Here is a 13468-nt window from a genome sequence, read left to right as displayed (position 1 = left end):
CATCGAGGATGGTGCAGGTAGTAGTTGTTTTCATCGAGAATGGTGCAGGTGGTACTCTATCATAGCAGGACCTACGAACCATCCTTTCACCGTTAACAGTGGCAACTTCATTTGGATTAAGGCTGGTGGACCACCTTGCCGGATTCAACCAATTAAATCCATCGCCTGGCTTCGTAAACTCAGGGCTATTGTGCAGCCAGCGGTAGGTAGTTTGCCGTGATTTAAGTCCCAGAACCTAGATTAAACCACATTATGTCGGCGTCTCGGTTCACAGGAACCACATGGCCAACCTTGTGAGCAGAAATCCCAACCAAGTAACCACCATCTCCGTATAGCATCTGAGTATAGCCTCCCTGTGGCGTATCTGTAACATTCTTAGTGAACTTGACCCCTTGGACAGTCGACCATTGCTTCAGCTGCTCTTGTAGGTTTCTATAGCTGACAAACTCATCCCCGTCACCGTGGAATGTTTGCAGACGTGGATATACTCCGTTCCATCTTGGGTTCATAGCTCGGACTATCTCTGCCCACTCCTCGCCCGTCTTAATATTCTGGCCGTTGGCGCATTTGGAATCAGCACTCTGTGGGCTCGATCCGGGTGAGCCCGCCAAGCAGCCTGCTGGGACACCAGAATAGCAAGATCCGGCCATGAATATGTCCGGATAAGTGGCCAGGAGCACGTTCGTCATCATACAGCCAGAAGACGTGCCTTGAACGTAGATTCTCATCGGGTCTGCGTTATAGGCTTTGATGAAGTACCTCATCATGTTTGCCAGACCAGTGCTGTCGCCTCCTCCGTCGACTGTGAGAGACTTATTGGAATTAACGTCCTGTGATGCCATCAAGTTAGCAAACATCTCTTCAGGTTAAGTTGACTATAACTCCTCCGTCAAACTTACCCAGCAGCTGTCGTCCATTTTGGTGGATGGGTAAGCTACAATAAACCCTTTTGCCTCAGCATAAGCGTCAAAGTTCGCCACTGCATGATACGCTTTCCCCGATCCGCCACAATAGTGTAGCTGTATATCTTGTTAGCTTTTCTTCTTAGGTCTCAGTAAAGGTCGGGTCTTACGGCAAGAAGGACAGCGGGCTTATCCTCCAACTCCGCGGGAATATATGCGTCCAAGTCCAGATGTGTCGGGTTCTCGCCCCAATCAGAAATTCGTACCCACTTCGCATATGAAGTCGAACACGAGAGTAGCCAGGCTAACGTGCCTACGAGAGTGAATCCGCGCATGGTGAGTTGAATTCAGAAAGTGTTTAGCTAGGTCTAACTTCAGACAGAAGATTGTAGGAGGTTCTACAAGTCCAAAAAAAAGAAGAAGAAGAAAAAAAAAAAGAACCTGGGATCTCGCTGGTCCTTATGTATTTATAGACTTGGGACTTCTTAACACTAAGAGGTAAGATACTTCAATGGCTATCAAAGCTCAAAACTCAACCTTATCCGTTTAACTGAACCGAAGTTTATAGTCGGCTAATTGGGCGTTCCATGCAGGGGAAGCCAAGAGTTTAATGTAACCCGGTGTCATAAAGGGTTCGAGGCATGTAAATTCATATCACTCTCGGTTCCCCGCGTACGGTTCTACCATAGTTTATTCAAATGCCGGCCCATTTCAGCAGAAGCTTAATTAGAATTACACCTCCCCAGCCTCCGCAATTGTGACGAAGGCATATCTGAGCGGCACCTAAGCTCTATACGAAAGTTTAGGCTCTTTCTATCGTGACTCACTGATATTAAATTATCTTTTTACCTTACGGTTTGTACCCTGCTTTCATCTCGAACATCGCACAGGCTCATTGGCTACCAACCCAGAACGAAGATGCTGATTACGTATTTTATTAACCTCACTTTGGTAAGATGCAATGCGCAGAATAACTAAATCCACATTACGCCCCCGTACATCTGCCATGAGATATAAATGTGATTAGGTTCTCGGTTAAGAGGTATACAACCCGCTGCACTCGTTCAAATGATGCTTGTTTCGTACCTACGTCATCCGTTTGCAGGTAGCTCCTGTGGCTCACTGGGACGACCTGCTTCATTATACGCCGTCCTCGAGCCGGTTATATCAAGCTCTTGCGGGTGACTAGGGGCGTCTAGCTCTGTTTTCACTGCCGAGTTTCCATGCAACTCCAGTTTCGGTTGCGCTTTAAGTTTTGTTTGCCTACGGCGCCATAGTAAAAACAAACTCAATATGATAATAAAAACCCCAGAGCAAGCGCCTACAACAGGCCCAGCGATCCAGGCATGACTCACTGGTGTGACCGGTTCGGAGCTCCACGTGGGTGGCGGTGAAATACTAATCACTACGAAGAATCAGCGGAGGTTACACTAGGCGAGGTTAATTTGAAAGCAAGTCCCTACCACTTGTTGTCCGGTTCCCAGTACTTGTCGACGACTCCAAGTCAGTTGTAATCTGTTCATATGTTGTTGTGAAGGTGAAAGTCGTTAGCTCCCCGTTGACTATCTTCGAAATCTCGACGACCGCAGTAGCCGGGATTGGCGGATATGAAGTGATGATTGTTGTAAATAACCAGGTCTTTGTGACTCCCTCAGTAGTTATTGTGCCTACAACAAAGTTAACGGCAAAGAATTGGTCATCATCGCGTATTAACCTCAGGGGACTAGGCCAAAGGGGAACCTAACACGTACTAAGAATAAAATCAGCGTAAGCTTGCCCCGGTTACTGGGTTGGGGAGTTATATAGGATAGGTACGTTTAATGGATAGTGTTTTATAACACATACCCTGGTAATATCGTTGTCAGAATATCATATGATATAGACTTAGAGCTTGTCGAATTTGGCCTCCCTGTGGGTGCGATGGGATTTGGAGATTGCGCATCACAATAATGTAGCCACTGGTCCAAGGCGCTTCCCACGTCCCCTTAATTCGTCGACGTCCAATTCCCACCATTGGCTTCAACGCAATCTTTACACGCGTCGCGATATTGTATAAAGGCGGAGTCGGGTGTACATAGCGATGGCACTTTGCCAATCTTTTGTGCTTCAAGCACTGCATTATCTAGGCGTAGTTTTTTTACGTGAGTGATATTTTTATGACTGGGCAGTCAATATATACTAGGTAGGTACTTACTGCATGTGGTATAGCAGATTGATGGAAGTATTTCCCTTGCAATTATTTGTTTTAACATTCGCATGACGTCTGGTAATCTGAGCATAAATAGAAAATATCTTGCACAATTCAGACCTAGCTGGCGGTAAAGGCAGGCTTTTAATCAAAACCGTCTCCAATATGACGCCAAGGCTGCTATTTGACCCCAATCTTCGTATCGGACTTCGATTGGTCCCTCGAGCTGACCACTCCCTTTCCGAGTTGCACCGCAGGCGAGAAAGGGTTGATGATGGTGTTTTGCTTGCTGACGGAAGACGTACGGTTACACCAACCATAGCGCAAGTAATGAATTATTTACCAACTCAGTATTTCATTGGATGCCTTGGAACGGTTCAAGCACTATTATCGAGGAGTAATATAGCTGGTCAGAGGGGCCGCAGATATGTATCACGCGGTGTAACCAACAAGGAAATGTATTTGGCTTATTCAGGGGTAGATACTTTACTACCTACGTGAGAAATTCTAAGAGACATGGTAAGCGGTGCTTATAATATACGGGTCGGTACCATATCAACTGTCATGGTACACAGCACGAAGTGAAAACTCTTAGATATATTTTAGAAGATCCCCTACTTTTATGCTTCTCCTTATGATAATATTCAAGTACTATCTAGCTACCTTCTCATACAATCGATGCATCATAGAAATATGAGTGGAATAACTAGTGTCCTTACAAAAGAATTTTTTTTTTTGTTTCTTGGAATTGCATCTCCAGATACCTACGTGCTACTATATTTCATATCCAAATTACTTAATAGGCGATGTTTTGGACCGATGGCTCTTACCTATACTTTTTATAATACTCGACATCCAATATCTTCAGCTAATGACATTTGTTAGGTACCTTGGACAATATTCATACTTCACTTTTTCTAGGCTACTTCTAGGACTTCCTAGAAAAGAAATCGTGGTCTCTCATCTATCACCAACCCGATTGACAGTCCTTTACCTATGGCTACCTACTTATGTAGGGGCTCTCCCGGTACCTACGTTCCGTGTTAGTTAACTCGCCTCACTGGTCTTAGCTCTTCTTATTCATCAGCCGCCTTCAAATAGCCCTCTTATAATTTGGATAGGGATACGAAGCACTTGAGTGTTACCAAGACGGGAACAGTCTGCACTGGGATAGCAGGATCTTGGAGTATAAGATTAATAAGTGTTGATTAAGTACACTTTGCATTAATAGTAAGGTGTCGATCTTGCGCTGGTAGAAATTCTTGACCGTCTAATTGTCTAACGTACCTAGATATCTTCACAGGATCAAACAACTCTTCGATACCTCGAAATATTGTCCCTAGCCTTACGATGATTGTGGACTTAATCATTATCGTGGCGCGAGAAGGTTGAGTTAATCTTTCAATAGCCTACCCCTCATCAGAAATCCTCTTTGGAGATGTAAGTGGATCTGTCATGGAATATGTTATGGGCCGTGCCACCCCTAATCCCTGTGCTGATCATGCAGTTGGCGGGTATTTCTTGGCTCTGGAACAGGAGTTTGTTTCATCCAAATCGTTACTATCCCTGCGTTGCCGATTTTCCTGAATTTTATATATAACCGTTGTAGGCCCCTTTCCCATTGTCAAATCAATTCCTTTTGGCGATCACCGAATTATCACCAGTATATCTTAGACTTCGATACATCAACCTTTCTGTTGAAGATTTAAGCTAGAAATACAAAATGGTATGCTTATCACTTCCGATGGTTGAAGATGCGCTTAATCGTCAAACCCCGCTAATCGGACGAGCAGGCTCGAAAACTATCACCGGAGGAAATCCAAGTCTTCAAAGAGCTCTTTGACTCATATGTGAGTATAGAGTCTTCCAAGAAATGAGGGACCGTTTGGGTTTGATCTGACTTCATTTCAGGACACAGATAAGGGCGGTCAGTACATGGAGCTCATCGGAATGATGAATGCTGGCCATTATGTATTAACTACTGCGTCTTCTAACTATTACCAGGCAATATAACTGTGGAAGAATTTGCGAAAGTAATGTCCCAGAGTCCTGGAAAACAGCCGACAGCAGAAGAAGTGCAGCAAATCGTCAAGGAGGTTGATCTCGACGGTGATGGAACTATCAACTTCAATGGTAAGTCTCATTACCCGGTATTCTATTCTTAATATCTCCCGAGAAACATAAATACGAAGGGCAAATTAAAAGGTCGTATTCGGGGAGCTGATGCGTAATAGAGTTTATCACGATGATGACAGGACAGACGTACCCTCCAGTGGACGATGAGGTTGACTACGCTAAAGCGTGGAAGCAATATGAGCCCTCCCTCAAGGGCTCAATTACACAAAGTCAATTCCGGCAACTCGTAGCGGGATTAGGAGAGCCTATCGGCGACGTTGAAATTGATCGAATAATCAATAACGTCGATGGAGAAGGCAAGATCACCTGTGAGTTTGGCCTATATTTAACTGTAAACATGCCTCGGCTAACTGATTTCCAGTCCAAGAGTTTGAAACTTTCATGAAGAATAGGAAGCTGGTGGATGATATTGTGAAGGGTTATCAGTGATCAGCTTCATATAATGCCGCACATGGCTAACAGTGATGGATTAATGTATGGTATTGATGGTTCGAAGGCTATCTTTTGGCGGTGTTGTTATCACTGCTCCCGTCGAAGGAAGAAAATCTACGTAATCGGCAAGACTCCTATATCCAATTCTGCTTCATCATGGCCTTAGTGAAGATATAGATCGTTAGAAACACCAAGCCGAACCCGCCGACACTAGTAACGGAAAACTTTAGTTAACCAGACTACCTATAGTTTAATCCTCTTCACTTGAACCGCCTGCCTCCTCTTCTTTGGTATCTTCCGAGCTTTCTTCGCTGTTATCAATGCTTGATTCAGTAATTGACGACGTCTCTGATTGATCATCCTCGTCTGCGTTGGACTCTGACATTGCATCGTATTCTGGGCCCCTCTCCTCGAATTCATGGTCGTGCTTGTACTCGTGGACAATGTCCAAATGAACATAGCACTTTTGGCAGAGTATGTAACTGAAGCAAGTTCTGCATGCATAACACAATCCCTTAACTTTCTAGAGGCTATTTAGCTGACCTGTCTATTAGATTATACTTAAACGCGGGGATACTTACCAGGAAGCAACTGTCGCACCAAGCACTATCGTGTAAATGAGCTGCTCTTGGGAGTTCTGGTTGGGTTTCTTCGGTTGGGGTTGGAATTTCCTCGGCTGATTGCCCCTGGTCTTCGTTTTCAAGCCCATTTTTCAAGAGGTCAATAACTCCGGGATCAGCCCCGAAATAGGAGGCGATTTCAAGCGGAGTCCAGAGTTCGTTACCAACCGGGCACTGAATAGATCGATCAGCGTGTTGCTCTAACAATGCCCTAGTTACCCCAATCATATCCTCGGGATCATTGGCATCGTCCTCAAATAGCCAACTACCTCCCCCCTTGGCGACCCAACAAAGAGGCGTCCACCCGTCTATGTCCCTCTGATCCACATCTACTTGAGGATTCAGTTCTATGATATGTTTGATAACTTGTGAGCGACCGGCTTGGGCGGCCCAGTGCAAGGCACCACGGTTGAGCTTGTCTTTTGCCTCTATGTCAGCTTTCGCTTCGGTAATGATCCGGAAATTAGCAACACTATGAAGCGCAGCAAAATGAATTGGTCTCCGGCCTAAGGCATCCTCGCTATTAACGGAAACTCTTTTTTCCAGTAGTAACTGGACAATACTTGATTCCATTCCCAGGGCTGCGGCTGCTATTGGGCTCCCAACGTAATAGCTCTTAGCATTTACATTCGCGCCTTGGTCGATGAGATACTTGATCAGTTTTTCGGTATCTTCCTTTTTGCTATCGTCCCACGGAAGGCATGCTCTCATTAGAGGCGTGCCGTAGCCTGATACCGCCATTGTTTCAATGTCGGCTCCGAAATCAAGTAGTTGCTTCGCTATTCCGAAATATGAGTAGCCGCAGGCTTCATGGATAGGAGAGTCTGCGGCGGCAGGATCTAAGCCTCTTAGGTTAGGGTCAGCGCCTTGCCCAAGAAGGTACGATACGATTGTTTCCTTATTGGTTTTCGCCAATGCTGTTCGACCCATGTTGTCCTGTGAATTTATATTCGAGCCTCCGCGAGCAAATAGTTGTACGGGTTTCAATTCGTTTTCAAAAGCTGCCAAGCCCAGTGCAGTCTCGCCTACATCGTCGACTTGGTCTATGTCTATTCGCGTACGGAACTCCATCAAGGCTTGAAGGCAGCCGCCTTCGATCCCGTCGATCCCATCAATCACGAGGTGAAGTGGGTTGAGACCGATAGAATCCTTGTGATTCAGGTTTGCTCCGTAAGAAGCCAATAAAGTAATTGTCTCTGGATGGTTGTAGAAGGCAGCAAACGATATCGCTGTATATCCAGCCCAATTAGTGGCTGTTCGATCAACTTCAATTTCAGTGTCGGCCTTATGCTCCAAGAGAACTTTGATAGAAGCCTCCCACCCTTTAGATGCAAGGAACATCAGCTGTGTAAGGCCACTATCGTTTTTGAGATTAATATCGTTGGTTTTCTCTACTAGAAGCTGAGTAATAGGCGTACTTGAAGAGGCAACATGGAGAGGAATTAAGCCTTGGGTTGTTTGGACGTTTACATCTGCGCCTCTCTCGAGTAGCAATTTCACTAGACCTTCGTCTTGATTCCGTACTGCCTCGTATACCGGCGTTCTTCCATCAAAATCCGCGAGATTAACGTCGGGCTCATACTCTAAGAGACATCTAGCAAGGTCTCCAAACTGATTTCTGATTGCGATAAGTAATGGGGTGGCTTTCAGCTCATCCATAGCGTTGATATTCACGTTATATTTGACCAGAAGCCTTGTTAAGTCGATCCGCTGTTCGGTTGCAAGAGGCAAAACTCGATTTACTACACCATGTAAAAGCGGTGACTTAAGAAGCGGGTTGTTAGGATCGGCGCCGCGTTCTAGTAGTAATTGGCATATTTGCACATCCCCATTGGCGACAGCGTGATGCATAGATGTACCCTTTCCTATTCCGCTTGGAGTATCGGGATCAACACCATGATTTAACAACGCCTCAACGCATCTCTTATTTCTGTGCCTTGCCGCTATTTCTATTGGCTTCATGCCACCAGGGTCCGGTCTATCTGGATCCGTTCCGAGTTCAAGGAGTTTTTGTACCGCTGTCGGGCGTCCCCATCCGCAAGAAAAGCACAAAGGGGATGGCCTAGGAGTACTACCATCGTAAATGCTATACTCTAAAATGTCCTTATTTTCTTTGGCAAGGAATTCTATTACTTCGATATGGTTTCCTAAAATGGCCGACGTCAATGAATTCCCATTTAAAGAGCCGGACTTGATGTCAGCTCCGTGCGTCACTAAAGCTCTGACTGTTTTGAGGTTCCCATATGATGATGCAACGCGTAGAAGGTCCATCAAAGAGTCGCCTGTAAGTGGGTTATTGCAGTCGATCGGACACCCTTTTGATATCAAGGTTTCCGCAAGCTGATCAAAGTTTAATCTCGCTGCTCTATACAATAACGGTGGGCCCCATTCGTCAATGGTACTATAAGAATCAAGGTCGAGGTCACTAATGAGGTCGACTACCAGCTGCTCTTGACCACTTGGGCCTGCTGCTTCGATAAAACGCAAGATGGCATCTTGGTTCCACGCTTTCGATCTGACGAGCTTTTGAACCACTCTCACGTGGCCATTGAGAGCTGCTTCAAGTATCCCCGCTTCCAGGTCTTGGTCATTTTCTGGCTCAACCTCTAGGCACCCAAGACTAGCAAGGGGTGGAAAGGGGGTTTTCCAGAAATTGTCACTCGCAGTGACAGGGCGTGTAAAAATCCAGAAAGCCTCTGGCCAACGTCGCAGTCCGACTTCTTGGAAAAGTTGATCTAACTTCCCAATCTTTTCTAACCGATCTTGGACTTGCATATAATGATGAAACCAATATCGAATCGCATAGGAAAATAAATCACGAGAATCATCTAGTACTATAATAGATGGGTCGCTTTCCGCGTGTTTCTCGATAAATTCGACATATCGCTCTTGAACACTAGGTCGTGAGAGGTAAGCTAGACAAGTAGTAGCAATTTGATGATGAGCGTCGGCGGCAATTTCATGCCAGATATAGGTTGGCCCTTCTTCTGCTTTGGGTGTCATGAATATATCTCTTATACGAAGGTTAGACACATGAATTTCATTGTTATCAATTCCGATAATACCGGCCAGCCAAGCAAGCCAGTTATGGTAGTCCGGGAAGATCGTTTCTATATCTGTCTTTTTGGGTAGATTGGTAGATCCTCCATCATGTTCACGACTAATAAATACTACCGTAGCGAGTTCCCAGATTGACAATGGCTTGGTTGAGTAGAGAATCCAGGACAGCATTATTCGTAGTAACGGCTGATCGGAAATGTTTCGGAGTATACGATCTATAATCAATTCGACCGGAGTGTTGGCTGCTATGTCGTCTATTGGTCTGAGAAGGTCTTCCGGTGCAGCGTTCTTCTTCAACGCTGTTCTCCGCACCAATTGCTCCTGGATGACCGAACGTGCTAGGAAATCAATATCATCGAACCATGCAGGAATTTGCCATGAAATATGATCGAAGTCGTATGATTGGGGTAGATCCTCACTTTTCTGCGTCTTGTTTTCTGTGTTCTGCGGTGAATCGAGTTGATCATCGTCAGGGATAGACGCCAAACTAAGATCGAGGCTTCGCCATCCTAATAATTCATCACTTAGATTATTGGCTCGACTGGTAATAAATACTTTCCAAGATTTTTCGTAAGTAGCCGCAGCACGGGAGACATATTGAGTAAACGTTTTCCGCGAGTTCGCATCGCACTCATCAAAGTTATTGATAACGATACGAACATCATCGAACCTGAACAGTGCCTGTTCGAACCAATACATAAGGTCATTTTCGGTCCAGGATCGTTCAGTGTCCAGAAACTTTAAGAAAGTCATTATTGAAGATCTCGGACTTGGGTGATGGCAGACAACCTGCGCCAGAAATGTAAAGAGCATCTGGGACAACCGATTTCGCCTTATATCTTGACGATCAAAGGTAAAGTAAAGTTCAAGAAATGTCGCAGCCGTTGATGTTGTTATCGCATCCAGCTGATAAAATACGTGCTCCGCAGTTTCTTGAATGTCTTCAACACCATGGGCGTAGAGTAGCTGGCCACCAGGGTTATCAAACCATTCCCTATAAGTAGAATAGCCACGAAGTTGAGCTTCCAGGCTGCAATCTGTACGAAACGGTTCGACGCCCGTTGCGACGGACAACAGGGAGCGTTCATGATCAAATAACCGTGGGACAAATTTTGTTACTGTGCCAATTATTAGTTCATATCTGCATTATAGGACGTTAATGAAAAGTCTGGCAGTCTTTCATACTCTGTTCAAAGTTATGAAACAAGTTACCCAGTATTAGACTGAAGTTACTTAGTGTATTTTCGTGCACACGCGTTTCGAATGGTGTCCCTAGGGTTAGGGTGAAAGTATTAAAATACTGTTAGATGTTAGAAAACGATACCGCAACTTCATCTGGGTATATCCTTCCAACCTCATGCACTCCGCCAGAAATCCGCCTAGTAGTATAACTACTGACGAGCCGAGTACGGAGAAGGACTTTGGATGATATGAAAGAGCCGTTGATTTCGACAATAGCGGCAGCGAGCCCGGGTAATGCGGCCGTTGACGGACGGAGAGGAATTTCAAGCTCGAGAGGTGAAGTGAAAAGTAGCCGGCTAAGACTATCCTGCATTCCTATCAAGCTCTTACATCGGTGTGGGCAATGGCTCAGTACCTTGACGGGTTAGATAGATGGCTAAAGATGAAGCAGTATCCAGGGTCAATTACCAGCATTCGAGTATAGTCTAAAATTTCCATCCAGGAGCCTACGGTCTGAGAAGCTTGGGATAGTGCCTGTGAGCATTGTCGTTAGGGTTGGAATCGCGGGCTAACATGTGGGACCGACTCACATCTTTGACGATGATCCCTCCAATGTCAAAAGCGACGAACATTACAACGCGTTTCTGATAAGGTTAATCTATAAGCTTCAAGATCGAGATATTGTTTTACGTCGTATACTTACGAGCTCATCGTCCCGCTGCTCTGCGAGACTATCTAGAAGTTTCGAGGATAGTCTTCGAATGACACGACGACATTGGAAGCTGCGAATAACCTCATTTGGATCATATTCAAACCGAAATAATCTGACATTAAGATTTGCGGAATGCGTATAATCTAAGAGCCATTTTGGCGAAGTGTCAAGCTGTTGATAGAGATCGAATATCCGAGGAATGAATACAATGCTACACGTAAAATCAATGATTTATTCTTTATGGCGCTGATGTGTACACACTCAATATATGTTACTCCTTCTGGGCTGGTAGTCTGCGAATCCGGCTGATCAGGGTTTGGGCTGGGCGTTGACCACTGGAGTGACAGCCCCTCATGTCGAGCTGTAGATACCTCTCCCTGTACGCCCTGACCACCACGGACTGTACTGACATTTGAATGTAAGTCGGGTCCTGGAGAATCTGAACTCATAACTATTTTCTCGGTAGCCATAACTAAGGAAGGCGAAGATGCTATCACCGCGAACAGATTCAAGACGACATGTTCATAATACTAGCTATAATTCAACGCGCAGCTTTCCGCAATGGTAATCTAAAGTTCTGAGATATGTTATGGGGGACAGGCACCAAAGCGTGGGGCGTGTGATTTCGCCGAATGTGTACAAGTTGGAGTTGGGGGCAGAAAACCTGCCAGGCTTCTTAAGGACCCAAACCAACGATCAAACCTCTCAGCTTTGTTGCTTGTCGTAATCGCACAGTGTGAACCATTTATAAACACAATCACACATGCAACATTATATCTCCTGTGAATAATATCGAAAAGCTCCGAAAAGATTTTATAATTCAGAAGTTAAAAGAGTCATGATATTATGATTCAACTAGTAAGTAGATGAGTAGATGAGTGTTTATGTCTGTCGTTAATTTCTCTTTTTATACGTGAGACTAGCTGCGTTACCCGTTCGCGCTTGCGTATACGTGAGATACCTCCTAAACACCTAGATATTTCACACCACCTCTTCGTTTAGCCCTTCTTAATCACGTCTTCCAGCAAATGGTGAAATGTAACATCAGATAGCTTTTTTAAGTCAACTGACGCAAGATTCTCTAGAGGATATCCGGCTTTGTTTAGGTTGTTCGTCGGCTTCTTCTCAGGATCGAAGAGGATAGGGTCATCGCTGCTTCTTGAGCCAAAGAAATTCTCTAGTTCAGTTTTCCAGTCCGCCTTTACATGTATTTCTGCGGTACATTGGAATTTGTCATCATCTTCTCTCCTCAGAAGTATAGCGGTTCGAAGGAATGATGGAATCCCCGTCTTCGTTGATCTGTTCTCGTGTAAGACCCAGCTAGCTCCGATCTCGTTGCCAAAATCGTCGCATTCAGTAGATCCATTCAAGATTGTTGCATCATTCGCGTCGAAGGAGGTTGTTTTCTCCCATTTCAGAGCACCACCTAACTCCCCTCCAAACTGGATACCTGCATTAATTTCACCGCTGCGAGCTGTTGATTCTTGTCGAGTTGTCGGTAGCATAACAAAATGACCAAACGGAAAAAGGTTCTGTATTCTTGGAGGAGCCTCCCCTTGCGCCGAGTTACTAAAATTCAAGGCGATTGTCGCAGCTGTTATGCGACGCCCAGGCTTCACGGCGTTGAAACTAAAGTCATAGACAAGTAATGTAGCGAACTCGTTAGAGTCGGGATCGAGGAATCCGTGAATAACCTCTCGAGACTTGCAGCGGATAGCGACAGCCCCGCGCTGTTCAGTGACGGTTTCTCGCTGATACCGTCGCGATGGATTAGGATCGTTGCGAATATGATAACCACTACCTTCGTCTCCGACCTCGTCTAGATATATGTTAAACGAAGCGTCGTCCATTCTTAACCTTTTTGTAACTACCTAATTCTTATTGACATATGCCGATGAATAATATAGGTTGGACTGAAGATGGTATCTGTGCTGGGAGGTTAAAAGCGTGTCTAGGGAATCCTTCGTGCCGGGGGTAACCAAAGACGTGTCAGCTGAGGCGTACTCTCACTAGAATCCCTCAAACGACGTTTAGTTCTATATAAAACTAAGAGGTATCTACCTAGACCATGTTCAGATCGAGGTATATGTCAAATAAATAGCATATTCCCTTTTCACCTTGGCGTAGATCTTCATTTAGGCTGGTGACAGTTTTGCCTAACACTTAAATAATTTTCTCTCCGAAGCTTTATTCATATATCATTATCATTATACCCAGCTTATGCCTTACAGCTGTT

General features: G+C 45.0%; 4 protein-coding genes across 4 annotated transcripts; 1 reads left to right on the top strand and 3 right to left on the bottom strand.

The window, feature by feature from the left end:
• Positions 1-221: 221 nt before the first annotated feature.
• F5Y00DRAFT_268474 (carbohydrate esterase family 1 protein) lies at positions 222-1237 on the bottom strand (the record flags this gene model as incomplete). The annotated part of the gene is made up of 3 exons (XM_048012256.1): positions 222-830; positions 900-1019; positions 1073-1237. 3 exons carry the CDS (start codon positions 1235-1237, stop codon positions 222-224), a joined length of 894 nt encoding a protein of 297 aa, XP_047866265.1.
• Positions 1238-4685: 3448 nt separating this feature from the next.
• On the top strand, positions 4686-5778 carry F5Y00DRAFT_36595 (EF-hand). The gene is made up of 6 exons (XM_048013553.1): positions 4686-4816; positions 4884-4940; positions 5002-5017; positions 5095-5223; positions 5325-5534; positions 5588-5778. Exons 1-6 carry the CDS (start codon positions 4814-4816, stop codon positions 5653-5655), a joined length of 483 nt encoding a protein of 160 aa, XP_047866264.1. The 5' UTR covers positions 4686-4813; the 3' UTR covers positions 5656-5778.
• On the bottom strand, positions 5588-11864 carry F5Y00DRAFT_36605 (ankyrin repeat-containing domain protein). Its single transcript, XM_048013554.1, has 8 exons — positions 11494-11864; positions 11224-11443; positions 11111-11164; positions 10989-11054; positions 10693-10935; positions 10524-10638; positions 6240-10456; positions 5588-6181 (listed from the first exon to the last, which is right to left on the bottom strand). Exons 1-8 carry the CDS (start codon positions 11700-11702, stop codon positions 5909-5911), a joined length of 5397 nt encoding a protein of 1798 aa, XP_047866263.1. The 5' UTR covers positions 11703-11864; the 3' UTR covers positions 5588-5908.
• Positions 11865-12044: 180 nt separating this feature from the next.
• On the bottom strand, positions 12045-13380 carry F5Y00DRAFT_233114 (uncharacterized protein). Its single transcript, XM_048007261.1, has one exon. The coding sequence runs from the start codon at positions 13080-13082 to the stop codon at positions 12231-12233; it is 852 nt and encodes a 283-aa protein (XP_047866262.1). The 5' UTR covers positions 13083-13380; the 3' UTR covers positions 12045-12230.
• Between the last annotated feature and the right edge of the window lie 88 nt (positions 13381-13468).

Source organism: Daldinia vernicosa (assembly GCF_022497035.1).
Source record: "Daldinia vernicosa strain CBS 139.73 unplaced genomic scaffold F5Y00scaffold_15, whole genome shotgun sequence".
Classification (NCBI taxonomy): domain Eukaryota; kingdom Fungi; phylum Ascomycota; class Sordariomycetes; order Xylariales; family Hypoxylaceae; genus Daldinia; species Daldinia vernicosa.
The sequence above is the reverse complement of the archived record's forward strand: the minus strand, read 5'-3'. Positions and strand labels throughout refer to the sequence as shown.

Bases quoted from the DNA above. Each gene is read 5' to 3' on its own strand.
- F5Y00DRAFT_36595 (XM_048013553.1), top strand. The intron at 5,224-5,324 runs GTAAGTCTCATT...GATGCGTAATAG, and splicing joins TGGAACTATCAACTTCAATG to AGTTTATCACGATGATGACA. The intron at 5,535-5,587 runs GTGAGTTTGGCC...ACTGATTTCCAG, and splicing joins TGGAGAAGGCAAGATCACCT to TCCAAGAGTTTGAAACTTTC.
- F5Y00DRAFT_36605 (XM_048013554.1), bottom strand. From the start codon at position 11,702: ATGGCTACCGAGAAAATAGTTATGAGTTCAGATTCTCCAGGACCCGAC. The intron at 11,055-11,110 runs GTGAGTCGGTCC...CAATGCTCACAG, and splicing joins GAGGGATCATCGTCAAAGAT to GCACTATCCCAAGCTTCTCA. The intron at 10,936-10,988 runs GTAATTGACCCT...TAACCCGTCAAG, and splicing joins TAGACTATACTCGAATGCTG to GTACTGAGCCATTGCCCACA.
- F5Y00DRAFT_233114 (XM_048007261.1), bottom strand. From the start codon at position 13,082: ATGGACGACGCTTCGTTTAACATATATCTAGACGAGGTCGGAGACGAA.